This window comes from Cyprinodon variegatus, unplaced genomic scaffold (genome assembly GCF_000732505.1).
Source record: "Cyprinodon variegatus isolate N-32 unplaced genomic scaffold, C_variegatus-1.0 Scaffold170, whole genome shotgun sequence".
In the NCBI taxonomy this organism is placed as follows: domain Eukaryota; kingdom Metazoa; phylum Chordata; class Actinopteri; order Cyprinodontiformes; family Cyprinodontidae; genus Cyprinodon; species Cyprinodon variegatus.
In genome coordinates, this window is record NW_015150623.1 from 1,117,551 (window position 1) to 1,140,074 (window position 22,524).

The 22,524-nt window shown below is 38.3% G+C and overlaps 2 protein-coding genes across 2 annotated transcripts in view; one reads left to right on the forward strand and one right to left on the reverse strand.

Moving 5' to 3' along the window:
• fam134b (family with sequence similarity 134 member B) overlaps nucleotides 1-14,479 on the reverse strand; it is a 33,195-nt gene extending 18,716 nt beyond the window's left edge. The window contains exons 1-3 of the mRNA XM_015378340.1: nucleotides 14,249-14,479; nucleotides 13,005-13,111; nucleotides 7,232-7,262 (exon numbers count right to left, since the gene is read on the reverse strand). Of these exons, the coding sequence (XP_015233826.1) occupies nucleotides 7,232-7,262; nucleotides 13,005-13,111; nucleotides 14,249-14,460 (350 nt within the window). The 5' untranslated portion in view covers nucleotides 14,461-14,479. The remainder of the gene's footprint in view (nucleotides 1-7,231; nucleotides 7,263-13,004; nucleotides 13,112-14,248) is intronic.
• A 2,429-nt stretch (nucleotides 14,480-16,908) lies between these two features.
• Nucleotides 16,909-17,792, forward strand: rnf182 (ring finger protein 182). The gene has a single exon (XM_015378324.1). The coding sequence runs from the start codon at nucleotides 16,989-16,991 to the stop codon at nucleotides 17,790-17,792; it is 804 nt and encodes a 267-aa protein (XP_015233810.1). The 5' UTR covers nucleotides 16,909-16,988.
• The last annotated feature ends 4,732 nt before the right edge of the window (nucleotides 17,793-22,524 follow it).

Sequence of the window (22,524 nt, forward strand, 5' to 3'; positions counted from 1 at the left end):
TATTTCATCATTCTGCTTCATTCTATCTCTATTCTCCCACTCTGCAGAATCTATTAGTTCAATCTCTAACGTTATGCTCTCTCTGCATTTTCTCATACTGGCTTCGCCTCGTCTGTTCCTTTTTGGCTGTGACACCATCCTGGAGAGAAATATCAGCTGTGCTGCTGTCATCTGCTGCTGCTTGCTTATAGATGTTCGAGATTAGCCTGTTTTTCCCAATGTGGTCCTGTTTCTCTCGCTGTGACTGGCTGGATGTGCTCTCTTCGTCCTCTGGCATGGGAGCTGGCTCGGAGCTCGTCTGCCTGGCTGTGTGTTTCCTGGATGGGGCCGCCTTTTACAGTTGCCTTTTCTATCTCTGCTTCTGACCCTTGAACCCCAGTCGGCCTCGGCAGATGGCCGCTCACACTGAGCCTGGTTCTGGTGGTTCCTGTTAAAAGGGAGTTTTCCTCTCCACTGTCACTACAAGCATGCTTAGTGTGAGGGATTGCCTTCGAGTCAATGAGCCGATACTTTTCCTTAGATAGAAAACTTTGAATCGATTTGACTGTATGATCTGGTGACCTGTAAATAAATTGGCACTATATAAATAAACTGAACTGAATTGAAATGTTTTCCTCATCACACTGCTGAAGCCATACATTTCACTTTAATCTAAATCCCAAAGACCCCCAGCTTAGGTGGTCCTATAGTGCACTAATATGGGTAAAACAAGATAGTACTAATGAGGACAGCTGAAGAAAATGAATATGGAGCCTCGGCATGCTACTTCAGCAGAATAAAAGACAAGAAGACAAACTTCACATAAACAATGGAATTTTAGAGCAAATGCAGAAAAAAACAATGATCTTTTGTTAAAACAACACAAAAGATAAATAGCTGCATGCTCAGCCTAGAATTAAAAACTAACTAGTCCTGATTACCTTAACTTACTCTGTAAACAAACATCTTAACTTTTTTTCAAAGTTTGTAATTGCTTCTCTTCTAGAATTAGAAAACATGTTAATCAGTTAAAGCTAAATCACTGAGTTTTCATGCTTTCAGCCCTTCCTTTCGGTTAAACATGGTAACAGCAGCCATTGTGCTTTAACAAATAAAATAAAGATGCTCTTTTACTTAATAGTCATTTATCAGCCTAAATAGGATCTAAGTATAAGTCAATTTTTTAAAGAAAGAAGTGTGCAGCTAAAAATAGTATTGCTACTGGGCCAAATCGGGGGAGTGATCATTGTATTTAAATTCAGTTCCCTAGTAAGTTTTTTGCTTTTCCAGAGAGAGATAATAAAAGCACAAATACAGAGTGATGGCTCAGATCCTGCAGCTGTCAGGCTGCAGTTTGGCTCAGCAGCTAATCTCCTGCAAGACTTGGTGCAAGCCTCACGTACAGTGACCCACAAAACAGCAGAGAAAGACAGCAGCAGGTGGCACCGACACAATCCCATCCTCCTGGCCAAATGTCACACTAACATAGAGAGAGCTACAATGTGTGGCACTCATTCAATTCCAAGACTCATCATCAACAGATCAGTCTCCATGGGAACCTGATAAACTCTCTTCAGTTGTATTCCTTATACTCAGTCTGGGCAGCTGTTTGGTGGTTTGTATATCTTAATCTGAACTAAATGAATCCTCCTTGACTCCAAATTGCTCATCAGTTTGTTATATAACTCTGTGATGCATCCATCCTGGCGCCAACTAATCCCTTCCACATCTGCTGAATCCCAGCCAGCCAGTTGAGGTGTTGAGGAATAGACTTATACCACACCGGAGGACAATAAAATGGAGGACAGGAAAAGCAAACAGCAAAATTGAAAGTAAACAGGCGAATACATTTATTTATATTTTACAAATATTTAGGCAATCTTGACTAAACAGCAGATTTTTATTGATGATTTTCTGAACATGGAGTCTGAAACTCACCTCTGCTTTAGTTGAGACGTGTTTGGGATCCTCTTGGAAATCCTAACTTTCTTCAGGTTTCAAACAAGCTACCATAACTCACAAGTCAATTAGAAGTTGTTTTCCTGAGTCATACATCAATCAAAATTTCACAGGAAGAAAGGAAGCAACCCCACAGTATGATGCTACCACTACTATGTTTAAAAGTGACTGCACTGTTATTTAAGAGCCTCATCTTCAGCCCTTCTTCTAATCATTGCAGTCAAATTGCTTAACTCTTGTCTTCTGTCCTCATCATGGAGCAGCTGCAGATGACCAACTTCTAGAATATAAATCATATTCTTTTTTCCTTCTTACTTCTTAGACAGATACACCAATAGTTGTACAGCATTTAATGAAAAGAAAACTGGCTCATCACATTTTTGGACCGCAGCGTGAAATTCCATAATAAAAAAAAAACTGGGAAAAGTCCCTTTTGAACGTAGGATTAAAAATGAACATAAGAGCTATTTTTCACAGAGTAAAGCAACATAAATCTTTGTAATATCATTAGTTCAGCCTCTGTAAGCATGTGGCTAAGGGAAGTTGTTTATCTGTACAAAAGCTGCACCGACTAAAGGAGATGAAAACAGATTAACAAAAAACAAACAAAATAATTTTGAAAAAGTATTTTTAGTGTATTGATCTGCTTCCTGATGAATTATTTCATTCAGCCATCAGTGGTTGAGTCACTGGTTTGTGTGTTTCTGTGCAAGTCACAGAGTTCAGTCTCAGACAGCCGATTAGATTAGATTAGATGGTCATATGCGATCAATCATCTCTGCATAGCTGCTGTCCAGATTCAGGATAATGTTTTCATTAATCTTTAATATCTGTACAGTTAGCTGGAGATGATGTTCAGAAACATCGTCAACGGTAGTCCATCAGTGTGGGGAACCTTCACAGTATCAGTGAGGATTACTCTGCTGGGTTGTTGAAATAAACTCAAAAAAGAAACAACCAAATATAAGAAGTCTTTTGCAGATAATAATCTACTGCTTCATTTCTGCTCTCATCTGAAGAGTTAAACTGAAAGAAGCTGCCCTCTAACAATAAAAGGAATAAATAAATATGTCAGGGTCCCTACTGCCAGGGGTCTTCTCTACCTTTAGGGAAACTGTGCTGAACAGGGTCAGTTTAATTTGCTTTAATTCACTCTAATAAAATCCAGAATGTTTACTTCCTACAAACATAACAACTTCTCTGTCTGCGCTAATTCAACACAATTCATTTTAACAGGACTTAATTAGTACCAAGCAGCAAAACAAAATAGCATGAAAAGTAGCTTAGTCTCATAATACGGATAAAAAATCTGAACACGAAAATATAATCGCTTTTTATGCATATGAACATTAATACTGTAAATGCTTTCAGTAGATTTGTGATGAGAGTTTGTGTAGCTATGGCTATTATCAGGGCTGAGGAACATTTTTGTGCTGAGAGCAGAACTCTAACATTATATGTTCTCATGATCCCTGAGCCTAATGTTTATTTTATTTCTTTAAACAGGATATCAGGTTATTTTCTCTAAGTTTGACACCCAAGCAGAAATACAACACAACAGGAAGACGGAACATAAGACCAATAATCTCAGACTATTCTGGAGTAACAGATGAGCTCTTAGATTATAACATGCAGGGGTTGACATTAAGGATTTTTACCACTTGCCCTTTGCGCAAGTGACTTTCACATTTCATATGCCCAGAAACAATTTTAACTTTCCGAGTGTAATGTTTGATAAATATAGTTCCTAATATTCATTTTTGTATATATATCAATGAAACATGTTTGTTTTTTAAATGTTTTTTGTAATCAGTATTTTTTAAGTTTACAGGTTCCTGGTGTGTATATGCATGTGTCAGATAATGAACTCAAGCCTACATTACCGTGTTAACATGCCTTTCAATCCTTCCTGCACATTCTTTTCAAACTAAGCTTTGGTTTAAACTGTTGTGTGCTTGGAAAAATATACATTGTAATGTTAGAAATCTAAAAAAAAACTTGACAGGTTAAAAACTTAAGATAAATCACAAGACAGAAGTCAATGTCACAAATGAATAACTTTTATTTTAGAGTTACGGTATGTTTATACAAGATAATACTATTAATATAATGTGACTTTTCTACAGAATCATTATACATAGTTATTTTATTCATGGTTTCCACAGTCTTACATCATTTCAGAATTCCCTGACTTTTAACCAACTCAGGATTAGTGTTCCCTGACAAAATAAATGCAGCCATTTGTCGTTTTGGTAACTACATCAAAATTACCGCTAGGTGGACAAAAATCACGCCATCTGGCGGAAAATCACACAGCTTTTCAAATAACGCAAACAGAACAACAAAAATGGTGCCGGCAAAGCTTCTGGGTCATTTTCATCGAATGTCGGTGATTATAAAGTAATTTTGACTGATAAATAATTTATTTTTTTGCAATCATTGCACTTGCCCGGCGGGCAAATGCAATGAAATTTGTACTCTCCCAACAATAAAAACTACTTGCCCCGGAAGATCGGGCGATGGTTAACATCGAGCCCTGCCATGTAAGAAAAGTTACATAATGCATAGGAAAATGCCATAAATTAAAGTAAATGTTGTGATAAACTTGACTTAAACAATCTTTGCTGTTTTTTCATTGTTCACTGTGCAGCTTAAATGACAGTTATGTCTTAAACTGCAGAAGTAGTACGCTTGTTGAATGTCAGTATAGAAATTGGTCTGTAACATCGCATCTATGCATGGAAAGATTGCAGCGAGCATGTTTTTTTAAATTAAATTAATGATATGCATATTCGATCTCCAAACTTATATCTACACTGCACACCCAGAACCAGAACCAAATATAAAGAAGCAGCTTTTAATTTCACTAATCTGGAATAAATTCTTAAACACTAAATTGCTTTAAACTGAGATTACAACCATATTAGTTTAGAATGGCCTTTGGCTGTGCTATCTAAACACAGTTAAGTTTTCAGTCCAATTCTCTTTTGATTTTTTTTAACAATTATTTGATCTAATTTTTAATATTTAATACAAATATATGGATCAGTTAAGATCAGGCTTCAGTGTGTTTCTCACACATAAGGTTTATTTTTCAGAACTTTGTACAAAAACACTCTGGGGCCACCAGTGCAGAGCTAGCTAAACAATGGTTTTTCGGTGGGGGTAATACCTGCTCAAAGTAAAGCACAGACTCCAGACAAGAGCATAAAGAACCCATTGTTGTCTAACAGGACATTGTGAACAGAGTGAAACTCTAAAATGGAACAAGGATCGACAGCTGAAGACTATGGATCCTTCTGATTGTTTGGGATATCTAGGGTAGAAAAGGTGAGAGTAACCTTAAGTCCTGTTTGGGGTCAACAGTGAGGCAAATGCATGCATGCAATCCATGTATAAAGTTGATCATTAATGTATGTGTGCTTTGTCTCAATGCCAGGAATAACAAGTGGAATCAACAGGCAGATGATCTGTGGATGTTCCAGGATGACTGAGCACCAATTCAAAAGGTGAAAGTCATAAAAAAGTGAATAAATCCAGTATCCACTGCTGCTTCAGAAGGTGATATTAGGCATATCATAGGAAAATGCAGAAGATTGGAAGAATGTATTATTTCTAGATAGTAATTCTACATGCAAATTATGTGTTTTTGTTATAGGAGGTTTTAGGACATGTGAATTATTAAAGTGGCCTTCCTTTGAAACTCAAACAGACATCTCTGTCTGTTTGACTTCATTTTGGCCCTGACTTTACATTTACAATATGACATTTCAATGCAGGACTGTTGTTTACATGACAAACATTAGGCTTGTGGGTTCTGATTACAGCGTAATATTTGCCCTGGCTGCAAAACCAAAACTGGTCAGTCTGACACCTTTAAACATCAACCTTAAACTCATAAAAATGTTCTACTTTAGCAAAAAATAAATAAATAAATAAATAAATATATATATTGTTTATTTAAAGGTGTTTTGTCTAAGAACTTTTCTAAATCTGTCTCTTTGCAGCTAGTGGAGAATAAAACCTGCTGTAGGTGAGATGTTTGCATATGTAAACAAATACTTCCAAAGCACCACAACCCTCAGTTTGCTTTTTGCACCCACTGTCCTAATTCAGCTAAGGACGACTAACTCAATTCTCCCTCTGAGAGAACACCAATTCTGTCGTTCCAACGAAGTTAGACATTTTGTATCTCCTTGATCACGAAAAACCAATTTATGGTCACATCTATCCAGTTAAACCGTCCTTCATGTGATACATACAGGATCAACTTTACATTTTTCAATCAATGTGTTTGGTTTATACATCAGGCACTGTGAAAGTAAATACATTGTGTTACAATGTGAAGGTATGTTCGTTCAACGCAGGAGATACACAAGACATACAGTTTTCATCAGCTTGTATGAAGTAGGGCTGCAACTAACGATTTTTTTGCTAATCGATCAGTCTGCCGATTATTTTTCAGTTAATTGAGTAATAATCGGATAGCAAAAGGGACCTTAAAGAAGATTTTTTACAGAATTATACCAGGTGAAACTAAAACTTTTTTACTTGAGGAGTTCTGGGTAGAGCTTATTGACAGACAAAAAAGTTTTTTATCCTAAATGCATAATGTCAATATATAAATAATATATTAATATATGATTTTGGTATAATTACTTCTCTGAATGGGTTTCTCTCTCAGGTAAAGACATATTTTAGAGTCTCTACTCCAGTTCTCGATTAATTGATTACTAGATTAGTTGATGAATGTTTCAATAATCGATTAATCAGGATTAATCCAAGTAATTGTTTCAACCCTAGTATGACGGCTGTCTTAATTTGGGGGCTTCTGAATATGGATTGGATATATACATATTTTTTTCCAAATACCCCAATCAGTATTTGGGGAAAGTATAAATGTGTTTTGGGTTTTTTCTCTGAATCACATAGAATAAAGATATACCAGAATCCCCTCTAATGGCTACACCATAAACACTTTTTGTAGCCTTTAGCTTTTTGAAACTTCCAGGATGAGTCTGGCTTAATATCAGTCTACAAATCTAAGCCCCCTTCTTCATCAGCCCATCCATATGGTGCAATGCACCAGTACTGCTGGAACCGGAGCAGACCTACACCATAAACTTACCACCACCACCATGTTTGAACATTACAAATGCTTTTCCTTCAAATGTAACAACATTTAATAAAATAAATAGATTTTCAATGATATAAACTGCATTAACAACAAACACGAATGGGAACAAATAAACACAAATTTTCTCACCTGAGTTGAGTTTTTATTTTGTCTTACCTTGTGGCCATGCTGCGCCATACAAGAGATCCTGTGGGTGAGAAAACAAAGTATTTGATCTCTAAGCTTTCTGCAATCTTGCCACTATAATGATATTGAAGCAGGTTCTATTAAAGTGTTAATGGAACAAATGACTGTAGGATCTATGGCACAAGGTTTCTGCCAAAAAGTCCACAAATGCAATAAATATTTCTACAAGCAGCTATACTTCGTTAAGAAGCTCAAATACTACTCCCCACATGCATGTTTAACATTTTACTTGCAAAAATAGAGAACCACGGGCCCCCAATATGGCACACACAAGATGCTTTCTTCCTCTCGCATGTGGACCTGTTTCTACTCGTTCCTATCACCTGCCAGAACCTGTACTCTTCTTCCTACTAGCAAAGCAACTACACGCCAACTGCTTCTCTTTAAGAGTTGGACAAGCCCTCCCTTGTGATATATATTTGGGCCCCGAGGTACTCTATTTATGCATGTAAGTATTATACATGCGTGTGAGGAGTAGTTTGTGAACATTTACATGAAGTAAAGCTGCTTGTAGGAGTATTTATTGTGTGTGTGCACTTTTGACAGAACCGTGACTCCATAAAGAACAATCACTAGTGTTGCGGCAATGCCATTTTTTGGTCCCAATACCGATACCCGATACCTGGATGTGTAGTATTGGCCGATGCCGATACCATACCGATACCATACCAATACCATCTGATCCCATCTGAGGTGTGTGTGTATATATGAAGAACTGCATACTACTTGGATGTAAAATAATTGCCATCATGGCTTTGTCAAGCTGCTGCCTATCTTTGTGAAGCAGGAAAAAGACTGAAACAAAGTGAATCCAGATAACTTTTTATTGCCTTCCTGGAATGGGTGACAATAGTTGAATAAACCTTTGGCTCTAAAAATGGTATCAGTGCCCTATTTGATGGTACTCCCCGATACCGATACCACCGTTTTACTGCTGGATCGGGGCCCCGCCCGATACTGGTATCGGTGCAACACTAACAACCACCAACTGTATTTACCTGCAGCATTATTATAGGTAAATGTTTATGTTATGTCCAGACAATATGGTAAAATATCCACAGAAAAAATAGGTGTAACACCAATATATAATGAGTTTAAAGAAAAGCTACACAATTTGAGTTACACCTTAAGTTATTTCTGCTTAAAGGCAGAACTAGTTACAAACTTTTAGTACATTTAAAGAAGAGTGCAGCAGTAATAAAATATGCATCAAGAGGAAAATTACTAGGTTCCGAGCGAAATCATCCACAAGTCTGAGACGAAAACCTCAAGCTCCCTACTCTTTCTTTAATGAAAGGAAAGAATGGGAAGAGAGGTTGAAGGACAACATCTAAAACCAAGAGGCTCCATAATGTTGTGGGGAACCTTTGGTAGGAGCTGTTTGTAGTTTGGACCTTTTAACAAGAGAAGGTTGCTTCTTTCTGATAAGAACAATTAGATTTAGTTAAATGTATTACAATACACTTTAATATGGGACAAGTGCAGTCAAATGTAAAGTGTCATCTCTAACATCCCTTCACTGATACTGAAACACTAACACCATCTTGAGTAAAAATGCTCTCCTTCCTACACAAAAAGCTAATCACAGAAAAAAAAAAATCATGTTGAGAATCAATGAATATTGAATGATGAACAAAAATAATAGGTGCCTAAGAAGTTACTGGCTGTGTCCGAATGTCCACCTTTATAACTAGGGCACTATACAGTGATTATGCCTTTTTAAATAAGTGTCCAAACATCTAGTGGATAAAAAGGTTGTGGACACGAAATTTCCCACAATGCACCTTGAAAAGTAGTGAGCATAGATGGTCACTAGGTGACCAGATATATCCCAGATTGCTTTGCTAGAGCTCTCCTCGTAAAGCATCATGGGATTTGTGGTGGTGACAAATAACAAATGCGGGAAGGCGGAGTTACGTGAACAACAAGGAGCGACAAGTAATTATCACGTGTCTGAACGGTCCGTTAACCGAGTTCACTATAAAATCCACTATATGGTCCCTGCTCTATATACGTAATGATTGAGGGATTAGGGGTTAGGGCAAATGTTCGGACACAGCCACTGTCATGATTCTTGGCCCTAGTGCTGGTTTAATTAATCTTTTAACACACCTGTCAACCCCGCCCCGTTCCCAATCAGACTCCATCAGATTCACCTGCTCACCTGACTATACAGTATAACCAGCTCTCAAACCAGTCACTAGCACCATATTATTGGTGAGTTTGGTCCATCATTCCTTTTACCTTTCTGCCTGCTTGATTCTGACCTGATTCTGCCTCCTGTTCCTCTAAGCCTGCCTGAACCTTATTGGCTCTCTCATAGTTCTAGCGGGACAAAATTCTCCCTCTACCGAGTGACACCAACACATATAAGTCTTTGAAAAGAGATCCAACCAACGCCTACAAAAAGAAAATAACGGACCATCTCAAACAACCAGAAAAAGACAAGGTAATTAACAGTTCAGTTTATTTTGGATTATATCTAGGGGAAGACATTCCATGCTTATATGGACTCCCAGACATTCACAAAGAAGGAACACCACTCAGACCCATTGTCAGCAGCATTAACTCAATAAAATACAACATTACTTAACAGCTTACTAATTAAACCCCCAGCCCCCCCCCCACCCCCCCCCCCACCCCCTTGTGGGACCCACACCACATTACATAGAAAACTGAAAAGACTTTGCAAACAAAGTCAAACATTTAAAGATGGCGCCAGGAGAAACCCTGGTGTCTTTTGATGTTGCTTCACTTTTCGCGTGCATACCTATATCAGAAAAAGTTGAAACAGTCAGGAAGCATCTTCAGCGAGACAGTGACCTAAACAGGACTAATTTCACTCTGGACCAGATTTGCACCCTAATGAATCTTTGTCTTTCCACAACCTATTTCAATTTCAAGGATAATTTTGACAGGAAGAAGCAAGGCTGTGCCATGCAATCTCCAATCCAATTGTAGCCAAACTTTACATTGTAGAAATGGAAAAGGGATCTTTGGACACTTTCAGAGGAACACCCCCAAGCCACTGGTTAAGATATGTAGATGACACATTCGTCAAAATCCAGCGAAAAGAAGTGGAAGCTTTCACAAGACACATAAACTTGGTTGACAACAACATCAAGTTTACCAGAGAGGTTTCGAACGACAACAAGCTACCTTTTCTGGACTGTTTGGTGAGCATGGAAGGAGATGTAAACCTCAACACTGAAGCGTATAGGAAATCCACTCACACACACCAATATCTTCTTTTTGACTCACACCATCCAGTGGAACATAAACTTTCTGTCATCAGAACCTTACAACTCCAGGTCGATCATGTCCCTACCAAAACAGAGGGGAAGCACAAGGAACAGAAACACATCAAGGATGCTCTCCAAACCTGTGGATATCCAAACTGGTCGTTTGTCAAATCAGCAAGGAAATCCCAACATAGCACTGAGAAGAATAAACGCAAATACGTCGCCATCCCATATGTTGCTGGAGTCTCTGAAAAACTCAAGAAGATTTTCTCCAAACTCAAAATCCCAGTACATTTCAAACCAAACAAGACCATTAGACAGAGGCCAGTGCATCCCAAAGACAAAACCCTGAGACCTAAGATTGGCGAAGTGGTGTATGCATTTTAGTCCAGCTAGGAATGCTCTGATCTTTATATAGGAGAAACCAAACAACGTCTCCACAGACGCACGGCTCAACAGAGACAAGCTACCTCCTCCGGACAAGACTCTGCTGTCCACCTACACCGTAATGACAAAGGTCATTCGTTTGACCAGAATGTTCACATTTTGGACAAAGAAGACAGGTGGTTTGAAAGAGGTGTGAAGGAAGCCATTTATGTTAAGATAGAAAAACCAACCTTAAACAGAGGGGGTGGTCTCTAGTTACAACTCTCAAAAACCTACAACACAGCGATAGAGTTGATTCCTTCTCGCTATCATTTCAAACTATTGCCATGCAGGGGACCAAAACGTCTTGCCTGGTCAGCCAGGCTAACAATGACCCTAACGACTCCCATCTCAGAGGCATAGGCCAGTATCGGGTTTTGCAGACTAACAACAACCTCAACAACTCTCCATTACTAATGGATTAACCTGTTTTTTTTTTTTGGTTCAATGTGCATGTTCTCTAAGCTATAACAAGGCTTTTGTTTGGGCCACTCTATAAGACTGGAACTCTAGTCCTGACATTTTGAATTGAGAAAGCTCCCTGGATGGGAAGCTAAAGAGTTTTCAAACTTTGAAAACAAAGTCCACAAATTTTTTGTTTTTTTTTGTTCGAATGGCCTCTCATAGTGCGCTTTTGGATCTCTGACTTGTTTTCTGTGCTCTGACCTCCCTCCCAGATCCTCCCCATTGTCTCTGGATCTGGGATAACCTGGCTCTGTCACTGAACCGGCTCTCAGATTTTCTTACTCTGATTTGTCCCCTTGATCATTCAACCTGTCTCTGCTCTCACTGATCTGACCCTGTGTCCCTTGGACCCATGGGTACCTGTCAAAGGATTTCTCTAAACCAACCTTGATGAATTCAGGAATCCTCAGCGATTAAGTGGCGTCATGCCAACTGGCTTCTTCAGAAACCCTCAAAGTTTGTCCTTAAACTCTGAGGTTAGTAAACCAGAATTCAACACTGGAAACATTGCTCTCTGTTTCTGTTTGCTCACTCAACTGTCCAATCTTCTCCCAGAAGTTTGCGGTTGCTGACTCTGGTGAATCCCTACTGACCTGTGCTAGGTTCATATTTTTATAAACTGTTTAAATCTAACTCGTTGAAATCTGGGAAATCTATGCTCTTCTATTCTAAATTGACCTCCAATGCATCCGATCTGCATGGATCATCCATGAGATTCGTCTTTACTTTGAAATGAAACTGCTCCGGTCAAACTGATTCAGAGAGTAGAATGATGGACAGAAAAAAGCTATGGAGTCAAAGGAAATGTCTACAGACCTCTGAGTCCAGTTTAAACCAAGGCACATATCTTGGAGTATTGCCCAGAGAGGTGACCCAACCCACTAGGCACTAATGTGGAGTAACAGGTTTTTTTTTTGTGGGGCTGACCTAGTAGTGTCAGATCTGTTCAGAAGGTCTACCATTACAATAGCATGATGATACTTTTTACAAAGGGTTTCTTTTAAAAAAGACTAAAAGTTTACATAGGGAAAAAAGTATTTGATTGGGGTTTTGCGATTTCACCAACAGAAAGTTAACATCGAAGGGTGGAAATCACACATTTATAGAGATGCATTCCAATATAAGCATGTATTGTGATCATTACTGTATAGCACTAGAAATATGATATGCAAAACTTGCATTGAAATTGTTGTTTGAAAAAATAATATTAAAAACATCTATATATGCAGGAAGTACAGAGTTGTGCATTTTGTAGCACTGTCACTTTGCATCAAGACTATTCCAGGGTTTTCATCCCCTGGTTCTGGTGGAAGTTTCTTCCTGTTAAAAGGGATTTTTCCTCTCCACTGTCGCTACAAGCATGCTTGGTGTGAAGGTTTGCCTTTAAGTCAATAAGTCAATTTCCTTAGAAAACTTTGAATCAGTTTGAGTGTACGATCTGGTTGAATTGTCTCTGTAAAGGGCCTTGATATGACATGTGTTGTGAATTGGCGCTATGTAAATAAATTGAATTGAAACTGAATTAAATAAAGGTTAGATGAAATTGTCTCTCTACGTTGACCTTAAATCTGTGTAGACAACAGTTGATGGACATGTTGCTTGCAAGTTACCTTTGGTTCTCGTCCAAACAGTGTCTCTGGCGGATACAGTGACAACCATCATAATCAGCATGATGGAAACAAGGCTGTAGATCCTAAATGAACAGAAGGCAAAAAACCTGCAGAGACATACATCGAAGTTTAAAAATATAATTATTGAATTAAGCTTTTTTGTGATCTGTATGAGTTTTCACAGCTGGACTCTGTTTCTAAACAATCATCTGTATCTTGTTTAGTTTTCACCCCCCCAGCATACATCTCTCTTCATATCGACCCGTTTTTCCTTGTGTTCCTCTTCTAATTTATCATTTTGGATTCACGTCTGCATCTTAATGTCAGTACATTTTTTTATTTTCTGCTACTAGTAAAGCTGTTTATTTTCACCTGCCTGCTTCATATCTGCATTTCGGTGCTGCTCTGCATCATATGACAAGTTTCTTAATAAACTTGCTAACATTGTGTCTTTTATACTTAAAGTAAAATGTTCAAATCCTATATTAATTCATTAAAAATTTGATATCCATGAAGGTGAGTCTTTTTTTACAATTAAAATGTGGAAAGCAAAAAGATCAAGAAATAAAGTTACATCATAGAAGCTCTTCCTCTCATCAAAGTAATTTACATTTTCTTGGAATATGGGAATATAAATATTTAAACATTTAGGATAGTTTGCTTTTTATAGATTTGTTGTATAAGCCATCCACACAAGTATATTATTTACTCTATATCTGATCACAAAATGCATAGCTAACTCATATTGTCCCATTCTGTAAAACTTGTTCTATGCGGTCACATGCCCGTATTTATATAATTGCTTTTCTTGATTTAATTTTCTCTGATGAAAATGTTATAACAAGTCTAAAAGAAAATGTTCTACATAAAAAAAGATCAACCCTGGGTTAGTGTGGAAAACTGTTGAAGTAAAATTTGTTTCTAATCACAGCATTACACTGCAAGATAGATAAATTGTTTTAAAAACTTTTTCTTAAAAAAACATACAATAGTTATAAACAAATAATATCAAACATAAAAAGGAATTCGTTTATTACTAATTAATTTCCCTTGCTCTTACTTAATTGCTTAATATATATACTCCAATAATCTTAATAAGAATTATGCCAAAAAAAAGTCTCAAAATAAATCCTAATACACTATAACTTAATATTTTTGATTTGATGCAAATTGATGCTTAATGTTGTTCTAACAGACATGAGGTCAGTGTTGCCTGGTGGATATCCCTGCGTCATGATGCCTACCAGATCCCAGCGTTCGCTGCAGCAAACAGGGCTGAGGTCCTGCACGGATGCTGCCTCCAGCTGACCAGCCCCCTGAGATGAAACCCTGCCCGGCCGGGAGGCTTCTCCTCCTCCTCCTCTCCGCGCTCCGGGTTCAGGGCCCCCAAGGGCCTCACCGACCCGGGGGCCGCCTCCTGTCCGCCAGCGGCGCCTGCTCCCCAGCTGCCCAGCATTGCTCCACGGCTCTCTGCCGCTCCCCTCCACCTAATATATGGTCAATCCTTAATAGCAACCATAACAGCTTCCGGATTACATCCTGATTTCAAAATAAAATATTGTTGAACTAAAGTAGGCAATATTTAAACTTTTACTGTAATATAAATATTATATAAAATGTATTCTATAATTGATGCGTTTGCTTCAAGTGTTTAGCCTTGTTGCAGAGGAGTTAATGGCTATAATCTGAGTAGATAACGCTGGACAAAAATAATAATAAAACAAATACAGTTTTCCCTCGAAACATCAAAAATAAAGGAACATTTCATTTCCCCCTTTAATGATTTATCAATTTGTATTAAAGAAATGTTGTTTTATTGTGAAAGGATCATTCATCTCAGCCATTGCAACTTTAAATTCAGCTTATCCTGTTGCTGATTTAGATCAATGACGTCAGGTTTTTGGTGTCTTTGATAAATAAAAGACTTTTTGAGTCATTTCTATTGATCAATACTGTTTAATACAACATATAATGGTGTGAAATCTGTGATATAGCGGCATCAACTAATTATGCATTAAATGTAGGTTAAGTTATTGCAGAAGCATCAGTAGGAACAAAACATTATTTTGTGTAGGGTTTAAAACTTCAATTAAATCAATGTGTTGCTATCTAATAAGAAACAGTGTGAACATGAGGGTATGAGTCTTACTGGGTTTGAAATGTTTATGAATGGCTTCAGAGCAGTCTGTCCAGATCTGCCTCTTAGGGCCTCAAGGGCAGCAGGGGGCCCCAAAGAACAGCTTTCAAAGAGAGCTCACAGCCTTTTCAGTTACATCAATCAGGCATGTAAAGTTGCTCTCAAGTTTAATGAAAAATGTGATAATTTTGCTTTCTAAGGCTAAATGGAAACTAAAGATTTGTGTGGAACAAACATGATGATGTCACAGTTGCTCATTCACTGCAGCTGTAGAATGGCTATCCATCAATTTTCTCTACCCCACTTAATACTTTGAATGAACATGTGTACGTCTGCTTTAGTCTCTCTTGCTCCAGGAAAAGTGAGTTTATTTCTGGCTTCATGCATTATTATGGAGGGCTTTGTGATTGTTTTTTAAAAGACATAAAGGCAACATTCAATAATGCATTTAAGATAAAAGGAGGCTTCAGCCGAGGAGAAGCTACATCACTAACTGCTGATACTAATCTGACAGAGTGGGGATGCACAGAAGCATTGCAGAAAATCATAACCAACTTGCAGCTTCTATATTCAGTTTTCTGTATAAATAACTGAAAATAGGTGTTTATTTAGAAGGTCTGGAGGGCTTTGTTTGCAGCTCTAACAGTGAATTAGCTCTTCTTTAGATTTTTAATCCATCTTTCCAAATATTCCAAAGTAAACAATGTAATTACTATCATACAGAGTCTGTTAATCCAATTCCCTGGCAAATTCAACTTAACAGACTAAAAATGCTGCTTTCACTTTAAATAAAAGGAAACATTGCGCACATTTAACTAGATATAAAAAAATGTCAACTGTATATAAAAGAGGGCTTTATTTTTGCATGTTTCCATAGCAACATCACGAGCTGCCAACATCCCTCAGAGAGTTTGCTGCAGGACATCCTGATGGTGTAAGGAAAGTTCCCCCTCTGCTATTTCAGCATTAATAGATGTCACCCTCCTCCCTACTGTCTGATTATCTAATTCTGAAGGAACGAATAACATCTGAACAAAAGAAATCTATTATCTTGTTTGCATCCTCCCCTGGTGATAAACAAGAAAGAAGTGGGGTCCAACATGTTTCCAGCCTAACATATTGGCAGAAGGCTAAACAAGCCTTTAAATACAGGGTTTTGTACAAAGGGGAAACATCTAACGTCTAAACAGAAAGCCTAAGGCCAGATTTGAACCTGAGACCTGACAGACAATCTTGCAAAAACACTGTGTAGTTATTATGACATTTTTAAACCAACAAACGAATCATTGTGATTCCTGTGTTCTTGCGACCCCCTGTTATCATAGCGCTGCAGGGATTAAATATACTTTCTTTTTGTGTGCTTCTGTGTGTGCATCAGTAACTAATTGGACCGAATTTCCCTGAGCAACAAAAGATCTGACTCGAAAATTCCAGCTCCGGTCTGCACAGGCTCTGCTTTGTTGTCCGGTCGCCTCTGTTTGCTGTGTTAACAGTTATCCCTTCATCTCTCTCTAGCTCTCTTTCTGTCAGCGTCCTTTCTCGCCTTCCCTTTCTTTTTCTCCTACAGCGCATGAAAGGATTTGGTTCCCTCAACCTAGGCACAATCACCTCAGCTTCTGAGGAGCTTTGAAGAAAACTTCTTGCTCACATTTTAAAAAAAGGTAACAGAGAACAAAGCTTGAGGTGAAGCCCGGTCAGACAGATATTATGGACTCTACACCTTCTGTGAAGTGGAAACTTGTATATTTCTATAGAAAGCTGGCTTTGTCTTTTACTGCAGAACATTGATCAGAAATTTAGGTAGGAGCGCTTGACCTCAAACCAGGACAGAGTCTGAAAGTATCACCATGCTTGAGCTGAAGAACCTTGAGGATTTTAGCGATGCCTGTCCCTACATGGATGTAGTGGGTTCTGATGACATGGAGTGTAAGATCTGCTATACTGCATACAATCTGGAGAGCTGCAGGCCAAAAGTGCTTCAGTGCTGTCATCGTCTTTGCTCCAAATGCCTCGTTAAGATCCTGGACCTGGGTGAGTCACCCTCGAACTCCCTGGTGTGTCCGTTCTGTCGTTATGTCACCAGAGTCGTTGGAGAGGCTGTGAGCAATCTCCCTGATGACTGCAACCTGGTGGCAAAGCTCACTCTCCAAAGCAGGAATCAGAGAAACCTCCTGATCAACCAGGACTCCACGGCAGAGCTGCTCCTCAGCCCCAGGCGCCTGAACTCACTGATGGGAGCCAACCCTTCCTCCACCCTCCCCTACTCCACCATCAGAAGCTCTCCTAACTTTGTAGTCATCACTATCATGGAGCCTCCACCAGTCTCCATACCCACCCAGAATCTTCTTGACAGTGCTTGCAGAGGGAGCCAGAACCCACCCGGTCAGGAGTCTTTGCCATCCAGCTCTCACACATGGACCATGTGGAACTGCACGGCTCTGTTCTGCCAGACTTCGGCCAGGGTTCTTTTGTGGATGCTGGGGCTCTTGTACTTTAGCTCGCTGCCAATGGGTGTTTACCTGCTAATTATGCAAAGGACCACAGTTGGGGTGTTGTTGGTGAGCCTGGTGCCTGCCAGCCTCATCATCATCCTAATCTACGGGTTCTGTCAGTGTATCTGCTATGAGTTATGGCACTGCCTGCTACCCTGACAGGACTGATGGGCCAGGCTGAAGGATAGGGCAATGCACCGCTCACTTTGAAAATATATTCATGTGGATGTTTCTGCGCAGCCAACCTTAAAAACTGAAAAAAACATTTGAAATCAGTGTCATTTACACAGCATCTGTTTTTGTTTTATACCACATTTAGTTAAAGCTCCAGTTACAAGATTGTTTTTTTGTGAAAACCTGCTTTATGAGAAATATTTGAAAATATATTGTGCAAATAAAAACATTCTTTGACAACTGTGAATGTTCAATCATTTCTCAAGTGAACATTAGCACTCAGCATTGATCAGACATTGGATATTGGTTACTAGCCAACAGAATTTGCAACCAACAAATTGACAATGTTACATTGATGCTAAAATCTTTACCTTTAACGGATGTTAGCTTTTGATGCTGTATTAATGTTGGCTTTTGGTTGTCCAATGTTGATGCAACTTTGATACCTATACCCAACTAAGAACCAACATTAATACAATGTAAGGTGTCTGCTTGGTATTAGATGTAAACGAGGGGAAATCTTTTTATAACAAAGTTCTGCTCAAAGAAATGCCACCAGCAGAATTTTTCTACGTCTAAAATTTACTCACCCTCAAATCATGAGTTAATTCTGAAAACACTGGAGATCCAAATACTGGGTCTTTCTCTTCAGGCAAACTGTAACTTCCCAACCCATCAAATCCATTCAGTGATTCTTGCTGTAGTTCTTTAATAAACTAAGAAATTATTTAATATCCTCCTCTGTACACCATAAGGTTTCGGTCTTATTTGGTCTTATTTTGCATGAGACAGCCATGGAATCTGGTAAACAGTTTCTGGGTTGTTTTAGAAAATTTACCTGCTTTATGACCTAATTCACTTCTGGTTTCTGGCAATTTTCTGAAATATCGGGTTAAGAGAGGAGTTTGTTTTTAAGGCTTAATTTGGGGTGCTATTGAATGTCACTTACCCTTAATCTTATCTTTATCCTTATCTTTCTTATGGTAATTATTATAAATTACATAACAAAAAACAATATAACAACTTAAAAGCCTTTTGAAAAATTATTTGGTGATGCCATGTTTAATTTTTTGTTGTTTTTATTTGTTAAGAATTTAAAAGTCACTAAAAGTAAAGGAAAAATGGAAGACGCTGATTAAGAAGCGGATATTTTTATTAGACAATCCAGGATTAATGACGCCTGCAAGAATAACAGTATCATTAACAGTGGTGTTTTAATTCATAGGTTGATTTTATCTTGAATAAATTCAAACAACACATAAAACAGCTGAAATACATACAGCCAATGATCTACCTGTGCAACACAATAGCCCCACTAGGGGGCGACAAAACCCATAAAATGGTAACCGTCTGTGAAAATAAACCTGAAATAGAGCAGAAAAAATAAATAAATAAAAAAGGGAAGTGGGACTGATATATAGAAAACAATCGTTTCAAAAGTAAAAAAAATTTTTAAACAAGTATGTGTCTTGGGGATAAGAAGGGATAAACGTTTGTATTATCTGGTAAAGTACCATTATTACAAAACACATCCGAATGTTTATGTTTTAACCTCAGATGTTTAATAGTAAAAAAACACTTAATTAAAAAAAAACAAAAAAACATCTTATTTCACAATGAAAATGTCTTAAAACGTTTGAGTCCACTTTTGTAGATTGTTACTAAAATTTAAATTATCTGCCAATACTCTGCTTAAATTATACGGTATTCATAAAATCTTCAATGCTCTTTCATTTAAAGTAGCCTAACAATAACAGCATTAAATGGACATGTTGGCTACTTTTTTAGAAGAGAGTTGCAACCGTAAAAAACACAAAAAAATTAGATTCTTTAAGCCTTTATATTTTTATACTTATCCTCCATGTTGGCCTAGCATAAAAGATAATACAAAATTTTAACCAATCCTGAAACAATTAGTTGCCTTGCACGGTACCTAACTTTGCGATTAAAATCATTTCTGCTCACTGATTGTCAGCTGTAACTAACTATATCTCTGAAACATGTTACATTTTCACATGACCCTGTCTAAAGTAATATTTTCTTTAGCTTCCCCTCATCTCTCACTGAAGGCACGTTTACTTAAAGGGCTCAGCAGACAAAGAGGAAAATGTGAAACAACCTGAAGATTTTAAAATAAACAGTTTCTTAACATTTAGATATATGTCAATTACTCTGAGCTTATGTTTAGTATCTTGCGCTCTACTGTGAGATGCTGGATTGTTTGTGGGGCCTCTTCGCATAGCCTGGGATCTTCCCTGGTATAATAGATCTGGGCATCTAGTGCTCTGACCTGCTCCTGTTCTGCCATGTACATCCCATGCAATGCTATTTCTTTCTCCCATTACGGTTTCTTCAATGTTTCATCCCTTGGGGCCATCTTCATAATGTATTCTTAGAGCTTGGAAGTTTCATCTTCATTGGTGGCTCTGATGCTCTACAGGCCCTGCCTCCCTATGTGCTTAGTGTATAGCCTGTGGATACTGGATTTGATGTGACAGCGACCATGCATGGTGAGTTGCTTTCATGTTTTATTATGAGTTGCCAGAATTTCCTTGATTATTGACAAGGCATATAGCAGTCCCCTGACCGGACCTTGTTCTTACCACTGAGCTGACTTCTCAGAACTTGCCTTACCCATTGCAGGTATTTGGCTGTCGCAGCTTTCCTTGTGGTTGTCATTCACCTGTGGTATTCCAAGGTACTTCTACATCTGCTATTCTTCGTTCTGGGAGTGTGACTCCCTTTGTGTGGATTACCTTCCCTCTCCTTGTCACCATCCAACCCAAATGGCATTCTGATGTCCCTGCTGTAGATGCTGGTGATGTCAATCAGTGGGTTAATGTCTTGCTAACTGTTAGCATACAGCTTGATGTCATCTATGTGAAAGAGGTGGCTGATAGTGGCCCCATTTCGGAGTCAGGAGGACCCCGTAAGGAGGATCCATGAGAATGTTCAAGCCTATGAAAAGCAGCAAGGGGGGCAGAGCATCTTCTTAGTATATTACAAATTTGATGGAGAGTGTAGTCAAAATTGGCCTCAATGGTGGTTTGCAACAGTCTCTTGGAGTTTGTATTGAAGGTTGTCAGAGTGTTTTTGACCTTGTATAGGTTTAGACATTCCAGGATCCATGTACGTATGTCGCATTGAGCCATGAGCTTTCTTGTTTGTCTGGTGTTGCAGTCTAGTGTTCTTTGTGCCTTTCTGTTGATCAGTGTGTCCTGTTGTTCTTAGCCACTATAACAAGACTGATAGATTATCTTGAAATTGTCTTTTTAACTTCAGTGACATGACAGAATTCTTCTAGATCTTCTTTACAACTGGGATCTCCTTTTCCATCTCCTATAAGCCTGATAGAGCAGAAGACATGCATGAAATCTGGTAAGATGAAGGTGGAAGCCACGTCTGCTCATCATCGGTTTGTGTAGAAAAGCTTCCCTCCTACCAGATACACAGCAGTGACGATGAGAGATCCACTGTTTATAGAGACAAGGACCATCACTTGGAAAATGAATGCCCTGGCATGGATGGCGTGATCTGTGAGATCCAAGAGGTCATAGAAACCCTTTAGAAATAGCTGCATATGATGCAAACCAATTACATCCAAGACCATCATGATCCTGCAGGCCCTAAAAGAAGGCATCTCAAACTGGTTCCAGAAAGGGCCGTGTAGCTGCAGGTTTTCTTTCCAACCAAGCAGGAGCACACCAGACTCCAGTCATCTCATCAAGTAAGTCCAGTCTTAACATGATTACTTGATGAGATGAATGGAGCCTGGTGTGTTATTGCTTGGTTTGAAAGAAAACCTGCTACACGGCCCTTTCTGGAACCAGTTTGAGACTCCAGCCTAAAAGAAGAAAAAATAAAGGTATTTTATCCCCATCATCTTTACATGTTGAGAATCCCTTGTTCAGTTAGTGATTACACTTCTGGTTTTACAGGTAGGATGTTTTAGGGCAGGATCTCATTAACCTGACACAGCTTTGTAATAAGGAAACCTTGAACTTGGAAGAGGAGATAACCAGAGCAAAGGAGATGACTGACCTTCAGTTTAATGACAGAACTGAAAAATTGAAATCTAAATAAGAAATTTTTTCATAAAATAAGTGCATTTTTATTGAATTGAGGAGGTAAGTGTGACACTTTGCCAATGGAACAATTTTCATTTACGTCCATAAAAAAAATAATAATAATTGTCTTATTTCAAGTGCATATTATCTAATTATCCTATTTTAAGAGTAAACATACTCATTCCATTGGAAAATGACATTGTTTATCAAATTAATGGTAAATACCTTTAATTTAAGAATTTTTTTTACTTATTTCTAGATAATTTTTCCAATGTGGAGTTTTCTGTAAGTGACCAGCTAACAGTGTACAACTGAAAACACAGGAGATCCAAATACTGGGTCATTCTCTTCAAGGAAACTGTAACTTAAGAGCCCATTAGAGATTATTTGCAGCAATAAGGCTAAAAGTAGTTCCTATGGACATTATTGAAACCTCTGGTAAAAGTGTGTAAAAAAAAACCCATCAAATCTATTCATTTATTCTTACTGATGATCTATTTAATCTCCTCCTCAGAACACCATAAGGTTTGGGTCTTATTGGTCTTATTTTTCATGAGACGGCCATGGAGTCTGGTAAACAGTTCTGGGTTGATTTAACCAGACGTTTTAGAAAATTTACCTGCTTTATGAGCTAATAATTCACTTCTGGT

Bases quoted from the DNA above. Each gene is read 5' to 3' on its own strand.
- rnf182 (XM_015378324.1), top strand. From the start codon at position 16,989: ATGCTTGAGCTGAAGAACCTTGAGGATTTTAGCGATGCCTGTCCCTAC.